This window comes from Anabrus simplex, chromosome X (genome assembly GCF_040414725.1).
Source record: "Anabrus simplex isolate iqAnaSimp1 chromosome X, ASM4041472v1, whole genome shotgun sequence".
Lineage (NCBI taxonomy): Eukaryota > Metazoa > Arthropoda > Insecta > Orthoptera > Tettigoniidae > Anabrus > Anabrus simplex.
The window spans coordinates 10,403,834-10,425,867 of record NC_090279.1 but is presented as its reverse complement, the minus strand read 5'-3'; the positions used below and the strand labels follow the sequence as shown (position 1 = coordinate 10,425,867).

Here is a 22,034-nt window from a genome sequence, read left to right as displayed (position 1 = left end):
CAGTGGAGGGGCTCACACAAGACTGAGGTAGCGGAACCTGGGAGGAGCCTCACTCAAGAGCCAGCTAGCGGAACCTGGGAGGAGCCTCTCACATGAGCCAGTTAGCGGAACCTGGGAGGAGCCTCACACAAGGCTGAGCTAGCGGAACAGTGGAGGAGCCTCACACAAGAGCCAGTTAGCGGAACCTGGGAGGAGTCTCACACAAGGCTGAGCTAGCGTAACAGTGGAGGAACCTCACACAAGAGCCAGCTAGCGGAACCTGGGAGGAGCCTCACACAAGAGCCAGCTAGCGGAACCTGGGAGGAGCCTCACACAAGACTGAGCTAGCGGAACCATGGAGGGGCTCACATAAGACTGAGCTAGCGGAACAGTGGAGGAGCCTTACACAAGAGCCAGCTAGAGGAACAGTGGAGGGGCTCACACAAGACTGAGGTAGCGGAACCTGGGAGGAGCCTCACACAAGAGCCAGCTAGCGGAACCTGGGAGGAGCCTCACACAAGACTGAGCTAGCGGAATCGTGGAGGAACTTCACACAAGACTCAGATAGCAGAACAGTGGAAGAGCCTCACACAAGACTGAGTTAGCGAAGCCATGGAGGATCCTCACACAAGACTGAGCTTGCGAAAACGTGGAGGATATTCACACAAGACCGAGCTAGCGGATTCGTGGAAGAGCCTCACACAAGACTGAGCTAGAAGAACCGTGGAGGTGTCTCACACCGTTAACGAGGCAACTTTTCTAGCCTTCCCCATTTATGTTTTGGACTGGCTATCGCTGTAGAAATTAGTGTCACATCATACTCATCTTTCAAACTGGTTTTCTACGACTACTTCTAAGTTACTGGGGGCCATATTCCTAACTTATTATTTCTACTTGCCTAAAACACTCTGTTCTATTTTAATTCAAGAACTGTCTGTTTGTGTTTCGCGTTATTCTGTGCCAGGTATGGACCATTGATGGACTAATTAATATAAAAATAGGATCAAATAAGTATAAAGTGTGCACTATGGAACAGTTAAATGAACTAAAATGATATGCGGGAGAAATGGTCACAACATTTTGTAAATTTCTATTGTAGTTTCATTTTAGAGTTATCCTTGTAGTATATCGTAATTTTTAACTTTAACTCCCTATTAGAACGTAATTAGTAATATAGTTTACTTTTGCCTGCCGTAGTGGTAGATTGGTGTTAGTAGCAGCAGACTTGGTTCAGTGCCTTATTTTTGTCGTGTTTATTTCCACTTACATTATTGACACATTGCCATTATCGTACTGATCGCAGTAAATAGTTATTTCCATTCCCATTATTGTCATAATCTTCTCCAACGTAACTGAGAACAACGTAAGTTACAGTCCCCCTGATAAACTTGAGACAAACGAACAGGCTCCTCTATTCCTTGCAAACATTCCTCTAAACCTTTCATTTACTCCACCCTCCCCCACTGTCGCTGGAACCAGCTGTGCAGGCAACACACATCTATTGTCATCTGAGCTTTCTTGCCATTCCCAGTCGACAAGGGACATCATTAACCACCAGCTTTCTCCGTACAGTAATGCTTTAAATATTTGCAATATAAACGCTCAAAGCTTCATTTCGGAGGCGCGAATGGATGAAATAAAAGCCCTATTTATGCCTCCCAGTTTCCACGCAATATTCATCACTGAATGTTGGTTAAAACGACACCACGCAATAGAAAGACTGCAGCTGGCGGGTTATACATTTCTCAGATCCGACAGATTAAGTAATCCCTCCGGGGGTACTGCCGCATATGTTACGACCAGCTTACGCCCTAAAATAATCTGTAGGTCTCCAGGTCCGTACGAGCGAAAACCTGAGTTCATGTTCCTGGAAATAACTGTGAGTGAAGTAAAATGTCTTCTGGGTGTAGTATATAAACCACCGAAAGCAGGTTTTTTATGCGATCTAGAGACTCAAATACAAGATTAAGTCCCTGATTACTCAAATATAATTATAACGGTTGACTTCAACATAAACCTTCTTGAACCTAACTTCTTTTAAAGCTTGCGATTTAACGTTTTTCCCTCTCAACGCTACACATCACACAGACACATCACACACTTTAATTGATCTCATTACCACTAACCAACCTGAAGTAGTTCTTCATCGCGGTCAAATTAGTGCCCCAGGCATATCGCGACATGATGCTATATTTATAGCCTATTCTATTGAAAGTCCCAAGTTCAAACCGAAAATAATTTCATACAGAGATCTACGAAGAATTGATAAGAATAAACTTTTACAAGACACAGTTGCAGTGCCATGGCATGACATATTGAAACTTAAAGTGACTCTCTTCAATCAACATATGACTGAACTGTACGCTAGACATGCCCCTGAAAAAAGGCTCGAGTTACGCGAAAGCCAGCTCCCTGGCTCTCAGATGAGATTAGAGCACTAATGGCTGAACGCGATACTGCTTATAAACGAGTTAAGAAACATTGCACTCCTGACAATCTACTGAACTATAAGAGACTAAGAAACGCTACGACCCAACAGATTAGAAACGCGAAACTACGACACGCTCGCAGTTTAATTCAAACAAATGTTTCAACAGTTGTATTGTGAAAATCCATAAATAGCTTTGGAATTACCAAAGGACGAGTCGACGACGAAAAAAATGTACCCTTGAAAAACCTGAACGATTATTTTTCATCTAACTGCAAATTAAATGCAGCCCTGAAACAGGAAGTTCTAGACGGGAATTATGCAAAGACCCGAACAGATAGAGAAAACTTCTACTTCCGTCCAACAACACACTCACAAGTCAGGTTTGCTATAAATCGGATAACATCAGCGGCAAAAGGAAATGACAGTATAGGAATAGAGATGATAAAACTTATTCTGGATGTGATATTACCTGCACTAATTAACAAATTTAACTCTTCCCTTGTAGAGAGCACATTTCCCGAAATATGGAAAGTGGGCATTATACGTCCTCTAAAAAAGTAGCATCCCCTTCTGAACCATCTGACTACAGAGCCATCTGCATACTTTCTGCTTTATCCAAAGCGCTAGAGTTCATCGCTCATAGACAAATAACAGACTACATGACGACTTACAACATACTTGATCCACTACAATCTGGTTTTCGTCAAGCACACAGTACTACAACGGCACTACTGAAGGTCACAGATGTCATCCGAGAAGCTATGGACAACAAGGAAGTGACAGTTTTAATACTCCTAGACTTGAGCAAAGCTTTTGACTCTGTTGAAATTGACATTTTGCTCTCGAAATTGTATTTCCTCTATTACTCGGACAGCGCCCTCCTTTGGTTGCATTCCTACTTATAAGGCCGTCGGCAGTGTGTTACAGATAGAATAAACAAATCAATTTGGCGGTCTGTGCAGTGTTGTGTACCTCAAGGGTCGGTGTTATGACCCCTTCCTTTTTCTATTTACATTAATGACGTCTCCCAAATCCTAACACACTGCAAATACCATATTTATGCTGATAGTGTACAAATGTACCTCCATACATCTCCAAATCTAATATTTTTGGCCGTAGACAAAATCAATCAGGATTTAACATCGTTTTCTTCTTGGTCTTTGAGATGTGGTCTTAGGTTAAACCCAGCAAAAACGCAAGCCGTCATCCTTGGATACCCGAAACTACTCGCGAAGGTCAATCCACCAGAGATTCCATCCATAAGGTTGTGTAATACTAACATACCATTCATGTCATCAGTAAAAGTCCTAGGTGTTACTTTCGATGATGACATGTCATGGAAAACGCATATTACAAACATCACCCAGAAAGCATTCTCTGCATTGCACATGCTGCGCGGGTATAAATACTTATTTTCCTGAAAAACTCAAAAAATACTGGTAGAAGCTCTGGTTTTCCGTCATTTCGCCTATTGTGACGCGATTTATAGAGACACTCGGAACATGTTATTGAGCAGATTACAACGTGGTCAAAATACATGTGTGAGATACGTCTGTAACCTACGGAACTATGACCACGTAACTCCTTCATATAACCACCTATCTTGGCCCCGACTAGAAATCCGTCGCACTGTGCGTACCCTATGCCATCTCCATAAAATCCTTAATTCTTCAAAGCCATTTTACCTTACTTCATGTTTCAAATACCTATCCTCTTATCATACTCTTAACACCAGATCTGCTAATAATTCCATCCTTGCTTTACCTACCCATAGAACTGCCATCTACGATAAATCATTCACAGTAATTGCCTGCCGTGAGTGGAACTTCCTTCCCGAAAGTATCAAGGGGTTAAGCGCTATTCGCACTTTTAAGGAAGCACTTTGGAGACTTTTATGCACTAGTAAGGATCATCTGTAAACTTGATGCTGCTACTTACAACCATTCTTTTGTTATGGATGTCCTGGTAGAGAGTCTAAAATTCTTATCCGATTTCTTTTTAAAATCGAGTTTTATGTACTGCCTCTTTCTTTTACATGTATAATATTAGTTTGAAGAATTTATCCTTTCATTATATCTGATTTATTTCATCTTCATTTAATCTTAATTTATTTCATCTTAATGTAATCTCACCATCCTTGTATTTTTATTAATTTGTATGAGATCTACTTATTGTAAGTAATACAATGTAATATATGTATATTTCACTTCCTGGTTAGACGGAAGAGGAGGCCTGAGGGCCTTATATATCGGTTTTGTTACAATCTGTACCCCTTCTGAATGTTCATTCTTGTTTTTCATGGTTTCGCAAGGCTAGGTTCTTTACCATATTAGATCTTAACCAGGCATATCATAAAACACCTCTGGCAGAATAATCTAAACACCTGACGGCTTTCGCCACGGATTGGAATCTGTATCAATACTACCGCACCCCTTCGGGATCCACACGTATGCAACTGTCCTTACTAGACAGCTGGAGAGGGTCTTCTCCGATATCAAATTCGAATATCTGAAACATTACCTCGATGATGTCGTCGTGTTTTCAGTGACCTCCGAAGAGCACTTAGATCATCTGACGGAAGTCCTCAATCGCCTTCGGAAGCCTGGGTTGACTGTTAAATTATCTAAGGTAGCCTTTGCTAATCCTTCTATGTCGTTCTTAGGGCATACTGTGTCGCCCGATGGTGTTTATATTGACCATTCCAGAACACAGGCTATTCGTGACTTCAAGCCTCCGAAGGACATAAAGGGAATCGCTAGATTCATAGGCATAGTGATTTTTTCAGGAAATGTATTCCTAACTTTGCTATTAGGGCGGCGCCCTTGAACTTACTTCGCAAGAAAGGTGTAAAATTTGAATGGGGGCCGTCGCAGCCAGCCGCTTTTTAAGACCTTAAATTAGCTCCTTGTAACGTCCCTGTACAAGCCATGCCTGATTTGTCTAAGAAATTCATTGTCGAAAGTGATGCCTGTTCATCTGCTGTGGCTGCTGTCCTTTTTCAGGAGACGGAACTCGGAAGGCGGCATACCTTCTATGCGTCTAGGACCTCATCGGCTCGAGAAGTAAAGTATTCTAGCTATGAATTAAAGGGTTTTGCAGTCTTGTTTGCCCTGGAGAAGTTACGCCTTTATCTGGAACATGTCAAATTTGAATTGGAAAGACACAAGCAGCCTTAAGGTGGGTTTTCGCAAGGCCTCGTAGTAACGGACATAACGCCCGTTGGGCTATCAGGATCTCAAGCTTTCTTATGTGATGTACGACACATTAGGGGATCAGAAAATGTATGGATTAAGCCACATGTTTTCTAGTGATATTGAGACCAGTGAACAGGAAGTTAGTTCTTCTCTTTCTATGCCCACACCTTCTGTTTCGTGACACTGAGAATTATCAACCAGAAGATCCCGTGCTGGCTCCGATAATGGAAACCCTTTCTTCAGGGGAACATGTTGTCCCTTATGTATTGAGGAACGGGGTTTTGTATTGCCCTTCGAGGCATGATCAGAAAATGAAAGTAGTGGTTCCAACCTTTCTTGTGCTAATGACCTTCAAATAGTATCATGAGACCCCATTAGAGATCAAAGGGGAACGGGAATAAATTTTTATTATTGTATGTGTAGACGGCTTCACTAGATTTTCTTGGTTGTTTCCCACTAAGCTGACTACCGCTCAGTCTACCATTTCTTGTCTTAATACTATCTTTGCTTCTTTTGGTACCTGTCAAGATATAGTTTCTGATAATGCAAAGGCTTTCATATCTAACTCATTCCGGAAATTGTGTTTCAATCTGTCCATATCCCATGTAACAACTTCCGCTTATTACACTCAATCATCTCCGGCTGAGGGGATCAATCGTAATCTTCGATCCGTGTTGATCGCTTTTCATCATGGAGATCATTCCAAGTGGGATACTTCTCTGCATTGGTTATGTTTTGCTTTAAATTCGGCTGTTCATGAGTCCCACAAGTTCACTCACGCCTCTCTCATGTTTAAATTTATTCCCAACACGCCGCTGTCTAATCTTTGGTCACTCAATGACAGATTACCAGAGACAATAGTTACTGATAATATCAGAGACCTATGGAAGAAGGCTGAAAGTAATCTGAAGACTTCTCATGAAATGGTTAGAGATAGATATGATCGTGGACGTAGGCCCACCAATTTAAATGTTGGAGATCAAGTTATGGTTAAGAATTTAGTACCTGCAGGAAAACTTGCCCCCAGATTTCATGGGCCATATATTTTTTGGACTTCTTAACTCTTGTTATTCTTTTGGTCAGTTACCCAGCCACTGAGAGGATATTTAGAGCCTCCTTTCGGAGATTAAACCAGCATAATCCTTTGTTTTGCAGTATAGGCCACTAAGTCATGGCAGTAAGAAATCAGTTATTTTTATTCGGCGTCAGTTCTGTAATTTTTTAAAAATATCAGCGTGTAAGGTATATGGGGAGGCCTTCTGCCCCTCATATATCCACCTAACGGCAGTATCTTGTGCACATACTTAATCCTGTACAACCTTCCCCTCTAGTTAGGTTTATTTTATCCCGTTGCCCGCTTCTAAGCCCAAGCCTGCTAGTCACACATGCAGCCCGCCTGATCTGAAACTGCAAATTAGAAAAATATACAACTCTCGCTCCCCACAAAAACAATTTCTTTCGCCAAATAAATGACAGTTTCAGTGCCCTCTCTTTCATCTGCGGCCGTGTCTCAACATCTGGCGAGGGATGCCGGCGTGTGGTAACGGTCCACTCTGTTCTGGCCCAGTCTCCTGCATAACGGCGTACTGGAACACCATCCTTTCCGGCGAGGGCTGTGGTGCCTACCCATCTTGGAGCATTATCACTATATTTGGTCTGTGGCGACATCATCATGGCTACCCCTCTCAAGGTAGCGGGAGAGATGTATCTGAGAGTACTTGGGAATCCGGGCGACCCCACCAGGCAACAGGCTGCGGCGGCTGCTCTTGCCGTCAAAACTTGAACTGTATATCTTCTACTGGTACGGTTGAGAGAAGACTTCAAGACTTTTTTTTAACGTAATTTCTTAAAAAGGAACATTTTCAAGAAATTTCTGTCTGTAAAATACAACTTGGTACATTTTCTTTTAACAAGCAAAATGTCAAACTTTAACTGTGAGGAGAGACTTTAAGGGAGGGAAGGTCTATACTGCAAGGTTCACCCGCCCCGTTCATTTAAATGAAGCGCCTTGAAGAATGCCATCTGGTATATGAATGTTGCAACTACTAGCGCAAGAAGTTTGGACTTTTATCTACAGATGTCTCTACCCGAAAACTTATGTTATACCCTCCAGTGTGAAGAGGAACTATTGAAATCTTAAAGTAAATTTTCATTTTGAGGTTTCCTAAACTGAGTTGATTATGCTTTGTTTTTGGTGTATTCCAGTTTTCAACACTTTTATCTCTGTCCACTAATTTCAAATATCGACCAATATAATTTTTTATATTTTCTTTTTAGCCAATAGGATCCGTCTTGTACCTTTTTGTTTATATAATAAAATTTGGAGGTGTACTGGGCCTTACCCCAGAGCTCTTTACAACCTTCTTCTTGGGTATAAAATCTAGTACCTTTTCGAGCTACCTTGCCTTATTGATCGTCCAGTCTACTGAGTTTGTGTTGATAGAGGAGGCGGGGGCGTCTCGCCCTTCATCGAGTATTCCAGCAGATTAAGGTAATAGCAGCCCTTTAACAAGAATATGATAGCCTCTGAAAGCTAACTCGAGGGGAGGGTTTCCTATCTTTAACAATGGAACATTAAATTTCCAGTCTTTTAAATGTAAATTTCTACTTCTAATGTAAATTTTAAATGAGCCGAAAAGCACTTGGTTAAAATTCGGGAATAGAGTGTGACACCCTTTGAGTTCTCTGTCGACTTGACTTAGAGGTGAGTATGACTTTGTAACCGTTTTCTCTCTGTAGCTTTCGTAACTTAAATTTTCTCCATCTAGTCGCCTCAGTAGTATAGGCTCAGCCTCTGTAACTTCGGGCCGAAGCCCAAATAGGGTTTTGATGTTTTGAGTGCAAATTTCAAGGAGTCCAAGTGTCCGCCTCCACATCATTTTGATTTATGGGCCAGTAACTTTAATCTGTGATTTTTGTCTCCCACCAAGTTCCGGTAGAATGGGTATTCTATACTTCTGTAAAATTGATTATTTATGTAAAGATGTTAGACTGTTGAGTGTTTAAGACAGTGAATACGGTCTGAATTGTAAAATGTAGGTTGTGCCTCGAGAGGCCTGGAAAGTGTTAATTTTATTAAGCAAAGATTCTCTCGTTGTAAATATAAAAGTTGCAGGTTGCCTTGAGAAGGCTGTAAGGGTATAAGGTTCGGAACGCAATCTCGTAGATAAATTCATAGAGCATAGACGTTCTTTCTATTCTTGTAGAGGTGTTAGTGTAAATATTGAATGGTGCCTTTTGGAAGGCGGTAACGTTGTAGAGCAAGAGGTGCTCTCGGCAGATTGTACGTTGTGAGTACTCTGTAAATGAAATTGTGAGACCTGTCTCGTTGACCACTGAATGGATGGGGCAACAGTGCTCAAGTAACATTTGTAAAATTGGGAGACCTGTCTCCTTGACCACTGAGTGGATGGAGCAGTAGTGCTCAAGTAACATTTGTAAAATTGGGAGCTTTAAGCTCGTATTGTTAATTAGCAATTTTGGTTGATTTTTCTGATTTCTCCTATCTAGTATCTAAGCTACCGAGCTAGTTCTGTACCTGAAACCTTGCTCCGTTGCTGAGCAACCTTGTTTCCCCTCTGTCTACCATGCTATCCCAGTAACAGGAATAAATGGTGAAAAAATATACTTTATGATGTCCCTCACTTGATTAAATCACTCAAAATCTATCTAAAGAAGTATGATTTAAATGTAGCAGGGGAAATTTTTAGCTAGTCTCATACTGAAGAATTTTATAACAAAGATTCAACAATTGTTCCCAGACTAGCCCCAAACTTAACAAAACAATGTATTTCTCTTCACTCCTTTTCACCAATGAGAGTGTGTTTAGCTGTTCAGACTGTAAGTCAATCTGTTGCTTGTGGCATAAAGGTGCGTGTTCAGTGTAATTCACTGTCACCCTCTGCAGCTATTAGAGCTGATTTAATTGAAATATGTGACATACTATTTGACATCTTGAATTCCTCAAAAGGTAGTACCACAGGCCCTAAGCAGTATTGAAAACACCTTTGCAGTAGTTATAATAATTTAGAAAAATTGGTAGAAATTGAAAATATCTAAGGCAGATCATTGTGTTAAACACAGGTGGTATCAATGTTGGGTAGATAATGTCACTGCCCTTAAGATTTTGTGGTCAGAATTATTGGAACAATAGATTTTCAATTTCTATTCACTAGAAGACAAGCACAGGATTGTCTGGAAAATTAATTTCCCATTGTCAGGGATAAAGAGGGCAATAATATCGCTCCAGATGCATCTAATTTTCACAGTGCATTAAGAACTGTTAGATAAATAACTTACTATCCCCTTCACACGATAGCAATTGTGAGGCTGATGTCGCAGTATCCCTAACCAAACACAATAATTTAAACTAAGTTACACTGTGAATGTAAGATTAAATATTAGTAGTAAGAGACCTAATTGTAATGAAGAAACTGAGATCGTCGACAGTAATGTGCAAACCACACAGGCAAAGGCAGACAATTATGTCATTGGTTGGGCACTCAAGATATCAAAGACAAGTTAGTGAAGACCTTCATGAATGAATATGTTAGTGTAGAAGGTGTTTGTGACAACTTTTATTCCTTGTTGGCCCATAAATACTTTACAGTCCTCAATAAAGCTTTTGTAAGTAAAACGAATCGTTTCTACACATCTCAGTAGATAAAGAAAAATGCCAAATTACAGAAAGTAACGCATATGTAATTTCATATCTAAGTGCACTGGGATGTACATAAGATAGTATATATTGAAACGGGAATGCCCTGCGAGCATTCGCGTTCATTCATTTCTTGAGAGGAACTCACTAACACCCGGCCGTATGCATTCAAAACGAGCGCCGAACGCGCAGGTATTGTGGAAGACAACATGCAAGCTCGCGCTGCTCCAGAGTACCAGCCAAGGCCAAGTGACGTCACACCGAAAGTTCTCTCCTGTTCCATGACATTTCATCACGAACGGAATGTAATATCATAATTTCAAGGACGTCACCTTGTAGGCCTGAATAATAAATGCTGCTAACCGAAATTTCACGTAAATCGGCAGAAGGATGGCCGAGATATAAATTTTTCTAGATGCCCACATGTGCAACCACGCCTTCCGACCATCGGCAATAAAAGGCAGTCGCTAGCCTTGAGTAAAGCAGTGTGTGCAGTATGCGGTGAGTGCGTGTGTCACTCAGTGTGTGTATGCAAGCAAACACATCGCTATACGGTTCGTCACTCTGTCCGGATGGGTACTTGCGTTCGAAAGTGTTAGTGTTGAAAGCCTTCTCCGTGGACTTGGACTTTGCGCGTGAACGAAAGCTTAATTTCGTTTCTATCAGTCTGTAGAGCTGTGCATTTGTGTTACGTTTGTGGACTATGAATTTAAAGAGACTGTTCGTTTGAAACTGTGCTGTAGTTGTTTCCTCTACCGTGTTGAGCTACCTCGTAAAATTGTGTCCTAGCGACTGAGCAGTTCTTTTACGAATAGTGTTACGTTATTTTATAAAGAACAGTGCCTACTTTTTTTTTCTCCCTCCAAGACTGTGTCTATCGCTCCGCGTGAAAAGTGTTAATATTTCCTAGCATAAACTGTGCCAACCTTCACTTCATTCGAAGACTATGTCAAACTCCCTCATGAAACTGTCAAAAATTGCGCCTCAGTGATGACCTTGTCTCTGAAAAATTACCACGTAACAGGACTTGGACTGTCATAAACTATTTCTTTATATTTTCGTCGAAGCTCTAGTTTATTTCAACGTGAATGTGCGTGTTGTACTTATGTATACAGTGCAAAGACTGTATCCAAGGAATTTATTTTTTTGAGATTGAGCGAAGTGTTTAAGCATTGCATCTCGGAAGGTTCCAGATCGCTTTCATTGTTTATTTCAAGTACGATAGTGTCTACTGTGACTTTGATTTCATCTTCGAAAGTGCGTCCAACACTATTACTGGGGAAACTATTCAAAAGTGCTTCGCCTTAATTCGCGGTGCGGTAGAAAAATGTCGCACCAGATCCCCTTGGCATTCTGTGCGGGACTTCTTCACTTCTCCGCTCCTTAACAACTGTTTCACGCTGCACGATCTGCCTCAGGTCCGAGTCGTCATCAACGTCCTGTGCTGAGACAACACGAACGACGCCGACACCGGCGACGAAGGACGACGCCGACGCCGCAGAATAACGTCTTCTCCGCACCTTTAAGGGCAATCTCACAATACATCTGTAAAAAGTGATATAATTCCTTTGCTTATCTCTTGAATATACAGCAAGTTCCCCATTAATCATAAATGTATTGCACTACTCTTCTCTCATTCTCTCTAAGCATGGGCCGTACACACCTTGACGTCATCCATGCTCTCCGAGCAATTGAAGTACGGGCGTTCCTGTTTCAATATATATATAATTATGGTATGTGCATGGTTGTCAGTATATATGGTTGCCTGGCCTGTAGTTGTATGCAAATTGTTACAGAAATTTGTCATGACTAATCTTCAATTTGTAGAAAATAGCATGTGAACGGAAGAATAATTTAATTTTGAATGAATATGACATGGTATGTAAAAATTGTAGACAGTAGACTATCACATGAAAAATCCAGTAGTTTTGGTCTAGGTGTAGGACTAAAACGGATGTTACTTTTCATGCCTCAGGGTATTTCGTGACTACTAAAATTTTATAACCGTAGATCAAACATTTTGTACTTAGAGAGCTATTCAGGTGAAATTTCGAGACCTCTGCTTCAGGTATTATGTCATAGCAGCCACAAGGAACAGTCGACAGCGGTTCGTTTTCACACTGCGAGCCGCTAGATAGTGGTAGTGGCGCTGCACTTTGGAGAGTGTTTCTGCTATTATCTTTATAACCTACTTGGTATGGCCATGTAATGCGTACAGAGTGCACTTCACATCACACCGTCTGAAAACAGGCCACGTGGTCGGTCCTAGAAACACCTTCAAGAAGACGTGAGGGACGTTCATCTTGTTTCAAATGATGCTCTTATAGAACCAAGTGAAGATTCGCTTGAAAAAAAACAGCAGATCCTGCTCCATCGCGGGACAAGCGCTAACAGGTATTACTTGCCCATGAAGTGCTCTGTAACAATCGGGATGTAACAACACAGTAAACTGTACTCTGGTCCGACATCAGTACCGTTAACACTAGGGATGGCAAAAAATGTTTAAATACCGATATATTGATATTGCGATATATTGAAAACTTATTTTCGATAATCGATATTTATTGCACATAATATATCGGTATACTCAAACGATATCGATATATCGTTAATGATAACCTAAGGGTCCAATACCAACAACAATATCATCAGACCTCAATGCATATACTGTATATCAATATTGGTATTCTGCCTGTGCACACGACTGGTTGGTTGAGTTTATCTTGCTACTGGAATTCGCGGTTTAATTATCCATGGAATATATCCATCAACGGCTGCTAATTTCAGATGAGCACCAGCCTGCACGGTGCTACGGTTATACTTCCGACACACAAATTTTCATTGACCCTCAGCCACAAGATATACTTATGTCAATAGGCGCCAACAGTCGAGAATTGACCCTGAATATTTAGCTTTTTGAAAGAACTAAGTACACCTGTGAAAGAGAGTGAAGAAATAGTGTCAGTAATGCTTGATGAAGTCCGTATAAACCTCGTAAATTAGTAGGAATGGCCAAAATAGTTAAGAATATGATGCAGAATCTACCGTGCAAGTATTTATGGCTTTATCATTGCATTCTGGGAATAAAGATATCATTGGTCTTTTTTGCTGGTGAATAACAATAACTCAGACACTTAAAGTGTTAGAATTCATGGTTGAATTAGGTTTTAATGTTTTGTACTTTACTGCTGATACCATTTTACACAAAATATTTTGGTCATTATATTTGATTCCCTTAATTATCTTGTTTTTCTTGGAACTGTCGTGGTCCCCGTTTTATAGAACTTCAATATAATTTCAAATCGTTGGATTACGAAAAAAATTGATATCGAGATATATCGATATTTTGTTTTGATAGTAGGATAATATCGGCATGTTGTCGATATCGAAGGAAATATCGATATTTTAGTACGGTATATCGGAACGTCCCTATACGTTATCGTTACCTACGAGATAAGTAAAGGCCTCTGCATGCACGGTCTCTTCAAGTACTAAATTGACAGAGTAGCAGCAGTTCAAATAGCGCCGCTTGATGTCAGGTTTTCCCTCTATTCCTCAGCACGATTCCAATTGGCATTACGAGAATAACTTGCAGATAAAAGCACATGACAAATGTAAAACATTGCGTTTTGAGTAGGAAAGTGATATTTCCATGACGTTTAATGAAGAAAAATAAATGTATCACCCAGTAATTCAAGATGAGGTCATACGAATCAGGTAGTATCATTGCAATCGGAAAGTTCACGTCCTAATAAAAATGAAAATACTCCTTAGCATATTTTAAAACACTGCAGTATTCACATAGCGTACGTCGATGAATGCAGAGTGGGTCTCGGTCCGCAAGTGGCCACGGCTGGCCCGTGGTCCCACAGCTCTGCACTCCGACCGGCCAACCGAACAGAGGAGGGGTGGCCACGGCTCTACCGTGGCTCATCACCTCTGTATTCGGAAGACGGGACAGGGCTGGACCTCATGGCTGGTCCCCACTGTCGACTGTCCTGAGAATGGTTTTCCGTGGTTTTCCATTCTCCTGCACTAAGGCGAATGCCGGAACAATTCCTAGTATAGGCCACGGCCACCAACCCCCTCACCTTCTCCGAGCATCTCCTTCAACGTGACAAATCTCCCGGCCTGAGAGACGGCGTCACCGTCTAAGAGGCTCGCCTCCTCCTTCAGGTGAGGAATGAGAACATTTTAGTAGTAGTACATAGCCTAGTCTTGCCATGCAAATATGATGGATACCCTGAAAAATGTGTTGGTATTGATGCGGCTAGTTTTAGTAGAAATGCTAAAGCATGTGCTTTCAAAATGTTCACTACATACTACAGACTTCGAGGAAGGTTGCCATTTGCTATTCTTCTCGTCACCCCGACATGATATAATTCTGACCCATTTTTCTCGTAGTTCTACATTTACTCGTGGAAAGAAATGCCACTGCCTTTCTGAAGTTTACTTTGGCAGAATGGTACACAGCAATAAACCATTGTTTATCACGCGCATTAAACATCCTGTGAATATAATGTTTACAAAAAAAACTCTCTCGGCTCTTGCATATTTATCAATATGCACAAAACATTTTCTTAATGTAAATACTCAGCTTGTTTAGTCATTTGACCGGGTCAGGAATGGAACGAATAAGGCCTCATCTAGCGGCGAGGATGGGAACTGTGTCGGCTGCCGAAGCCTGTCGCACTTCTTGGGGCAATGATTAATGGCTGACAAATGAAATGAAATGATAGTGGAGAGTGTTGCTGGAATGAAAGATGACAAGGAAAACCGGAGTACCTGGAGAATAACCTGTCCTGCCTCCGCTTTGTCCAGCACAAATCTCACATGGAGTGACCGGGATTTGAACCACGAAACCCAGCGGTGAGAGGCCGGCGCGCTACCGCCTGAGCCACGGAGGCTTCTATGTTCTTACGTTTAAATATAAACCATACACTCGCCCCAAGCTGAATACACAAATCAACGCCTCTTTAAGGCTTATCTCACCTAAAAACGCACTGACTTACCTTTTTGCTTCACAGTTTCCTTATACGTCTGTGTTGTTAAACAATGGAGGGCTAACACGAAGTCTAGCGGCGACTCTGGAACTAGAACGTATTTCGCGCTGTGTAAACTGCCATGCGGAGGCCTTATTACTAAACACGTAGGCAACGGTGTTACATATTCCACCGTTTGTATTCGAATTATAATCCAGCCTATCAGAGGCTCAGAGCAAGGTACTGATTAAATTGGATATTTCCAGGTTGCAATTCCACTTTCACTAGCACCATCTCTTGAAGAATTATCGGCTTTCTCTAGTGCGGATGTATTTATGAAAACAATAATTCAAAGAAAAACGATACATTTACGGAAAAACCGATATATAGTTGCCATCCCTAGTTGACACGTAGTAATACGAGCTTGTGTCATGAGCACGAATATCTTACTTACGGAGTTGACAAGTTATTGAATTACTTGTAACGACTACTTTCTTAGTAACTTTTACTCGTGATTTACTTCTGAAAATAAAATTGTAATCGATACATTGTAGTAATCGATGTACATCGCATCGAGAGCTTGGTAACATTGGAGCACCAGCACCCGTTCATTTACTCACAATTTGTTGAGATTTAGGTAATCGTGAGACGGTGGTGGTGATTATTGTTCTAAGAGGAAGTACAACTGGGCAACCATCCTCCATTAACACTAATCAGAGGTAAAATGGAGAAGTGAAGGTATCGGCGAAATAGAGGGAGGACTCCCTAGGACTAGAGCACCTCAAACCGTGGAGGAGCCTAATACCAGACTCAGCTAGCGGAACCGTGGTCACCAAACGACACTCCCAAGTTGACAGTCCTTGGTCTCCCTTAAAGTCGCCTCATACCGCCCCCACTTCGTGGAGTATGGAGCCGGAATAAACACGTGACGGTGAACGGGTTAAGGCATTTCCACTCTCATATTTGAATAAGTTACCCTGAAAACTCGAAAGTGACATTCTATTTTCGCTCGGGAGCTACCAGTTTCAATGTCTGTTTAGTCTCACGCAGCGATGATAGCCACTTAATGTCCTTGTACTAAAAGGTACAAAACGGACAAATGAATTTCCCTCTGGCATTCCCATGTAAAGAACTCAGTGGTTCTCGGAAGACTCGCGTTCTACGATTATTGTAACTTTACTGACTACACTCAGAAATTAATTTCTGCTCGGGTAACTAATTGAGCCCAATCACTTTTATTTTACACTTTTCCCATCACAGCTTAGTTACATCATAACTAAATGTTTCCACAGAGCGAGTGACCACATCACTGTCGGGACAAAATGGGATCAAACCCCACCTCAGCAAACGCGAATATTGATTTCTGTGGTTTCCAATTTGCACACCAGGCAAACTAAGACCAGAGTAACTTCCTTCCCTGTCTCATTGTCACCGTAAGACCTGTGCACGTCGGTTTGAGAAAATACTGGGGGAACATCTAGTAGTGAACCTGCCACCTGGTGACTGCCCTAAATGCAGATCAGTGGCGACTGACAGAAAGTTGCACCCTCCTTTTTCAATACCATGGTTATTCATAAACGCATCAATGCGGCATTTCTTGAAGGAAGATTCGCAAAGGATTTGTTGGAAGTAAGAGTTAAAATGTTTAGAGTGAAATGCATAATATCGCATAGTGCAACTAGTGACCCACTCAAGCTTCCTATGGGATCAATAGTTTCTTTGTAGCGACAGGCCTCTTATGTCATTGGGCGTTCTCCCACTGTGCATAGCTCAGTATGACAGCCGTCAGCTCCCTTCTTTCAACCTGTGTTATGTTCAAACCCATTCTGCCATTTCAATCAAACTACGGCAGCATAACATTTAGCTTGGGTTCGATTCCAGTTAAGTGGTTAAAAAGTTATGTGCGGCTCCATTGGGGGCGCACCTGAAATTAGCTGCACTAGTTCAGAGTGAGGACGCGAGTTTACTGAGCCAATGGCTTTTCAAACCAAATATTCAATGCAAAATATATTTTTATCGTCATAAGTTAATTGAGATCATTCATTATTATTTTGATAAATACTATGTAATTAATATCAAAATATGGTTTCTAATTTCAAGCCTGATTTTATACCCTAGTAAAATCACATTTCAAGCACTGGGATAAGTGGATCATTAGTCTGCCTTATTCTCCGCTGACACAGCCACTTGCATCGATTCTCACTTTCACCCCTGTTTAAAAAGTAATTCAAATGCTTCTGCGGGGATCAATGCAGGAAGTACTGAAAGCGTAAATGTAGTGGTGAAGAGGGAAAACATGAACATTTTAAGATGACTGATGTGCTTGTCATTTGTGTGATGGGAAAATTACGTACATTACTTCAAGTTTCCCATCTGTGCCATATCTGGAGGCCACCTACCTAAGTGAGATCAAGCTACATATTTCATGCCAGCGTCTTCGACGGTTACGTTCCTCAAGGTCACATACCTGGATGATCTATGGTGCTGACTATCCACACTGTCCTCAGCCTGTAGAGCGGCTTCAACCACTTAATTCGACGATACTGTTTATTACTCTACTGAACTCCCAATTAGAGAGCGTCATATGGTCAGCAACCCTCAGTAACAAAGGAGGCAGAGAGCTGCTAATTTAATCACAAGGAAGATGGGGCTGGGGCCAGCACTAACTCATATTTAACAGTTTTATTACCTTGAAACAATTTATTTACATTGGTACAAGCCTGAGCATAGAATACCATTCGCTTCCAGGCAACGACACAACACAGAGTTCTTTGTTACCGGCAGAATCCCTCACTGTTGTAGCACTGAACCTCCTGAGAGGAGGAAGGGCTTCTCCTCACCTCCAAGGCGCAGGTAAGGATCGTACTACGGATGGAGGGAGACACACTAGATTACTGTTGTGTGTCCAAGTAACTTACTTATTCAATGAGCACTGCTCTAGGAAGCGTACCACCTCATGGTGCCTTCCCCCCTCCGTTTGGCAAGGGTTAGAGCTGTGCAACTATTAGTCTTTGCATTGAAACTAGTGGGTCTTGTGTGGTGAGGTATCTCACTATATCTAGGTGACCCCACTGAGCAGCTTGTACAAGAGTAGTACCCAGCAACTCCCTAGTAACACCTCCCTCCTCCACCAGGTACATCACCACATCCACGTGGCCCTGTACGGCTGACAAGGAAAGTGCAGGCACTCCTTGTCTGTGGGTACCAATGTTCACATCAATGACACTCATTCCAAAGGACATTCCTCTCGACCTCGATTTTCTCCTTTCCTACCAGTGCCTCCACAACATGCAGCTGTCCCCTTCTTCATCATGGTTCAAATCGGTACGTTTCCAGTCCATACATGGATTTCTTGCAAGAAGGAAATTCACCACATTGATATATCCCTGATCAGCGGACCAATATAGAATTTGCTGAAGGATTTCGTGACCTTGTTCGTACTGGACGAGCAGTTCCCGCCACCGTGGATCTTCTTCTCTTTTCCGCCAATCCTCTCTCTCTGGAGAGGAGGTTTCTCTCTCATCTCGCAAGCCAGCTCTCTCTTCTCAACAACCTTCTCTCTGTCCTTACATGCTCTTTCCTTTTCCTCCTCTCTCTTCTTACATGCTCTCCCCAACTCCTCTCTCCTTACATGCTTTCTCCACATCCTTTGCTTTCTTCTCTAATGCCTCCTCCCTCTGTTCTATCACTATCTCCCTCTTTTTCAGCACATCTTCCCATGAACTCGGGCTGTTCTCTGTCTCCTTAGGGGTTCTCACCAATTCTTCTACCACTCTGGTGTCATCTTCCAGCTGCAATTCCCTAATCTCCACATGTTCCGCCAGTGACCCATGGAGTGCAGCACACAGTCGCACCGAGTCTGAAACACACAATAACACCACAAATTAACAGATAATCCTCCTTAGAGCCGGTTTACATGGGATCATGTTAATGAAACTGGCCACCATGAGAATTACCTGAAAGGAAATTGATTAAGTTACTTAGTACTGCAGACATGGCAACCCTATTATAATGTTCAAGAAACCTACTTCGTCAGCTGAGTGGCACTGTAGTCAGGTTGCCAATTGCACGCTAAAAGGTTGATTTAAACACTGAATTTATTTGTAATGTAGAACCCTCACCTGTCATTTTGAATGCCACACGTTTTATATTCAACTACCTATATTTCTTAATGTTCACGGTTGAATTTTTACTTCTAGGATTGTCACGACCTGTAAATTATCTATGATGTGAATTTTTGGAGATTTCTTTGCTGTGAGAGAAATTTATATTCTTCACTTTTTAATTTTAGTTTTAAAGTTAATATACCGGTATATTTAATTAAAAATCATATTATTCTGTCTTAGGTTTCTTGGCAGCTCAGGTTGTCTACGGAATAGTTCATCCTTTCAAAGTAATAGCAACCCTCGATTACCTATTCAAAGAAATGTAAACAACTATAATTAATGCCAGACTCAGCTTGAGGTACTCTAGCCGCTAATACCACGGTCGGAAGCTAAGAGCTCATAACACCCCTTTTTTGTCGTTTCTTAAAGCAGTATTCCATCACCCTCCTGCCTATGTTCAACCACTCCACCGAGAGTTGCAAGTTAGGAAGGGCATCCGGTTAGAAGGATAGAACCTCGAATTGGGGTAATACGTGAAAAAAGCCCTAGCACAGCCCCCGCCGGGTTAGTGTCATAAGAGTCCATGTATGCGCGTGCTTCTACTTACTTGTGTTAGGCCACTCACTTTTATCTATCCTATCCGACCTTCCTCGGTTAACTCTTGTTCTTTTCCTTCCCCCACGCTATTACGTTTACGAGGGCTAAGGAGTCTTTAATTTCCACGCCCTTCGTAGCTCTTGTTCTTCTTTGGCTGATACCTTGCGCGGTCGTTCCACTCCCCAAGACCTTATGTCGCTTTTCAGCGTTAAGCCTCAATGAATAATGCACATTGTGTATTAAGACTTACACCATCTCCCTGGTACAGTGTCAAGTCCTAGGAGGTTGGCGTGGTCAACGCGACGCTAGGCCTGCAGGAGCATTGAATGTGTAGTGTAGGTAGGGATTTCATTCCATATTCGGGAATTCTGATAATACGCGAAATCCTGCAGAGCTAAATTCCGGCACTACATTGTAACGAATTGTAATTTCTTAACTTGTTTTCCTGCTACTTGGTACCTGTTACACTGTTGTTGTTATCTGTTGATTTGGAAATAAATATAACCTTTGTTAAGGTTTTAAATTAACTTTAATTTTGTAGTTGAGACCTATTACCGCCCGCACCTTCTTTTACCTCTAACTACCACGGATAACTCCGTAACAAGTGGTAGCAGAGCGTGGTTGACTGGGTCTCATTTAAGCCCCTTTTGACGGCGAACACTTACTTTGTTTTGAACTCTAACAATTTTCTCAGTCGCTGGTTTTTCTTTTGATTTCTTCCAAATTTGTAGAGTTTTGTCATCATGCCCGGCCCTCGTGACGTCCTCCATCCCGGCTATTTGCGCAAGGAGGAATTGATCTATGAATTAACTATTAAAAATGTGCAATCTGGAGGCACGGTTGCAGTAGATACTAATAAGCTAAAAGACTCCCTTGATTTGCCTATTACCATCCCGACCTTGGGAGAAAAGGAGATCGATGACGCTCTCTCCACGATCACTGATAATGCTACTGAGCTAGCATCAGTAGTTATTTTTTGAAGGGGTGGTCCTTCACGTAATCAACTTAAACGTGTACAAGCTAGATTGTACCATTTTTCCAATAGGGTGAGTGATCTGTTGTCTCTTAAATTGAATGATACTCAAGGGAAGGAGGCTAGTGCCGTCCTCGAAAATCTCTCCGATTTATCCAGTAAGGTTGGCCTACTGTGACGTGGTACTGAATGCTTGGTGACGGACGTGAGTGAGTGAGGCTCCACAGTAATCAAGTGATTTGAAGGTGTTATACAGCAGTGAAAGTGACAAAAATTTGCGGAAGTGTTACATTTGTATTTACCAATCAATATACACACACGTTTTGTTGGTATTGATCTTCTTTTAATTCCAAATTAGCATTGTAAAGAAAATGGGTCGCCGAAACAACGGAGCTGGAAGCCCAGCCATTACCAGTGCTACCAACGTAGACCGCCTCGTGAAGTGCGCGCTGGACGACTTCATTAACTCGGACAGCTTCCTTGAAAAAATTGTGCAGGCCATTTCGACCCGCATAACAGAAGTGGTCTTAAAAGAACTTGAAAAAAGTTTAAAATTTAATATCGAAGCGTTGTCAGAGTTAACTGAAAAACTTGATAAGAAGGAGGCGGAAATTCGCAAACTGAAGGAGGATATGGACGCTAAGTGTGATTCATTGGAGCAATATAGCCGGAGAAATAATGTAAGAATTTTCGGCATTCCTGAAAGTTCGAACGAAAACTGCGATGAACTAGTGCTCAACGTGTGAAAAGCAGTAGGTGCAGATGTGAGACTTAATGACATCGATAGGTGTCACAGAGTAGGACCTCGATCTCCAGGAAAAACACGACCCATCCTAGTGAAATTTGTGTCTTATCGCTCACGGCAGGACGTCTTCACGAAGAAAAGGAAACTGAAAGGATCATCTACAACAATCCGTGAAGACCTTACGGCTGTCAGAATGTCCATCTTGAAGACAGCAATCCAGCGTTTTGGGCTTACAAACACTTGGACTGATTCAGGAGACATCATAATCAAGAAGGCGGACGGGATGAAATTAAGAGTTTGCCAGTTAAAGGAACTTCCTATGGCATAAGGTTCTGTTGCAGTGCTGCTTTATCACTTGATAATGTGAGTC

At 41.8% G+C, this 22,034-nt stretch overlaps 1 protein-coding gene across 1 annotated transcript in view; it reads right to left on the bottom strand.

The window, feature by feature from the left end:
• Nucleotides 1-19,371, bottom strand: part of LOC137503163 (zinc finger protein 37A-like) — an 84,041-nt gene extending 64,670 nt beyond the window's left edge. Inside the window, exons 1-3 of the mRNA XM_068230638.1 lie at nucleotides 19,365-19,371; nucleotides 19,002-19,102; nucleotides 11,634-11,781 (exon numbers count right to left, since the gene is read on the bottom strand). Coding sequence (XP_068086739.1) covers nucleotides 11,634-11,781; nucleotides 19,002-19,102; nucleotides 19,365-19,371 — 256 coding nt within the window. The remainder of the gene's footprint in view (nucleotides 1-11,633; nucleotides 11,782-19,001; nucleotides 19,103-19,364) is intronic.
• Nucleotides 19,372-22,034: the final 2,663 nt, after the last annotated feature.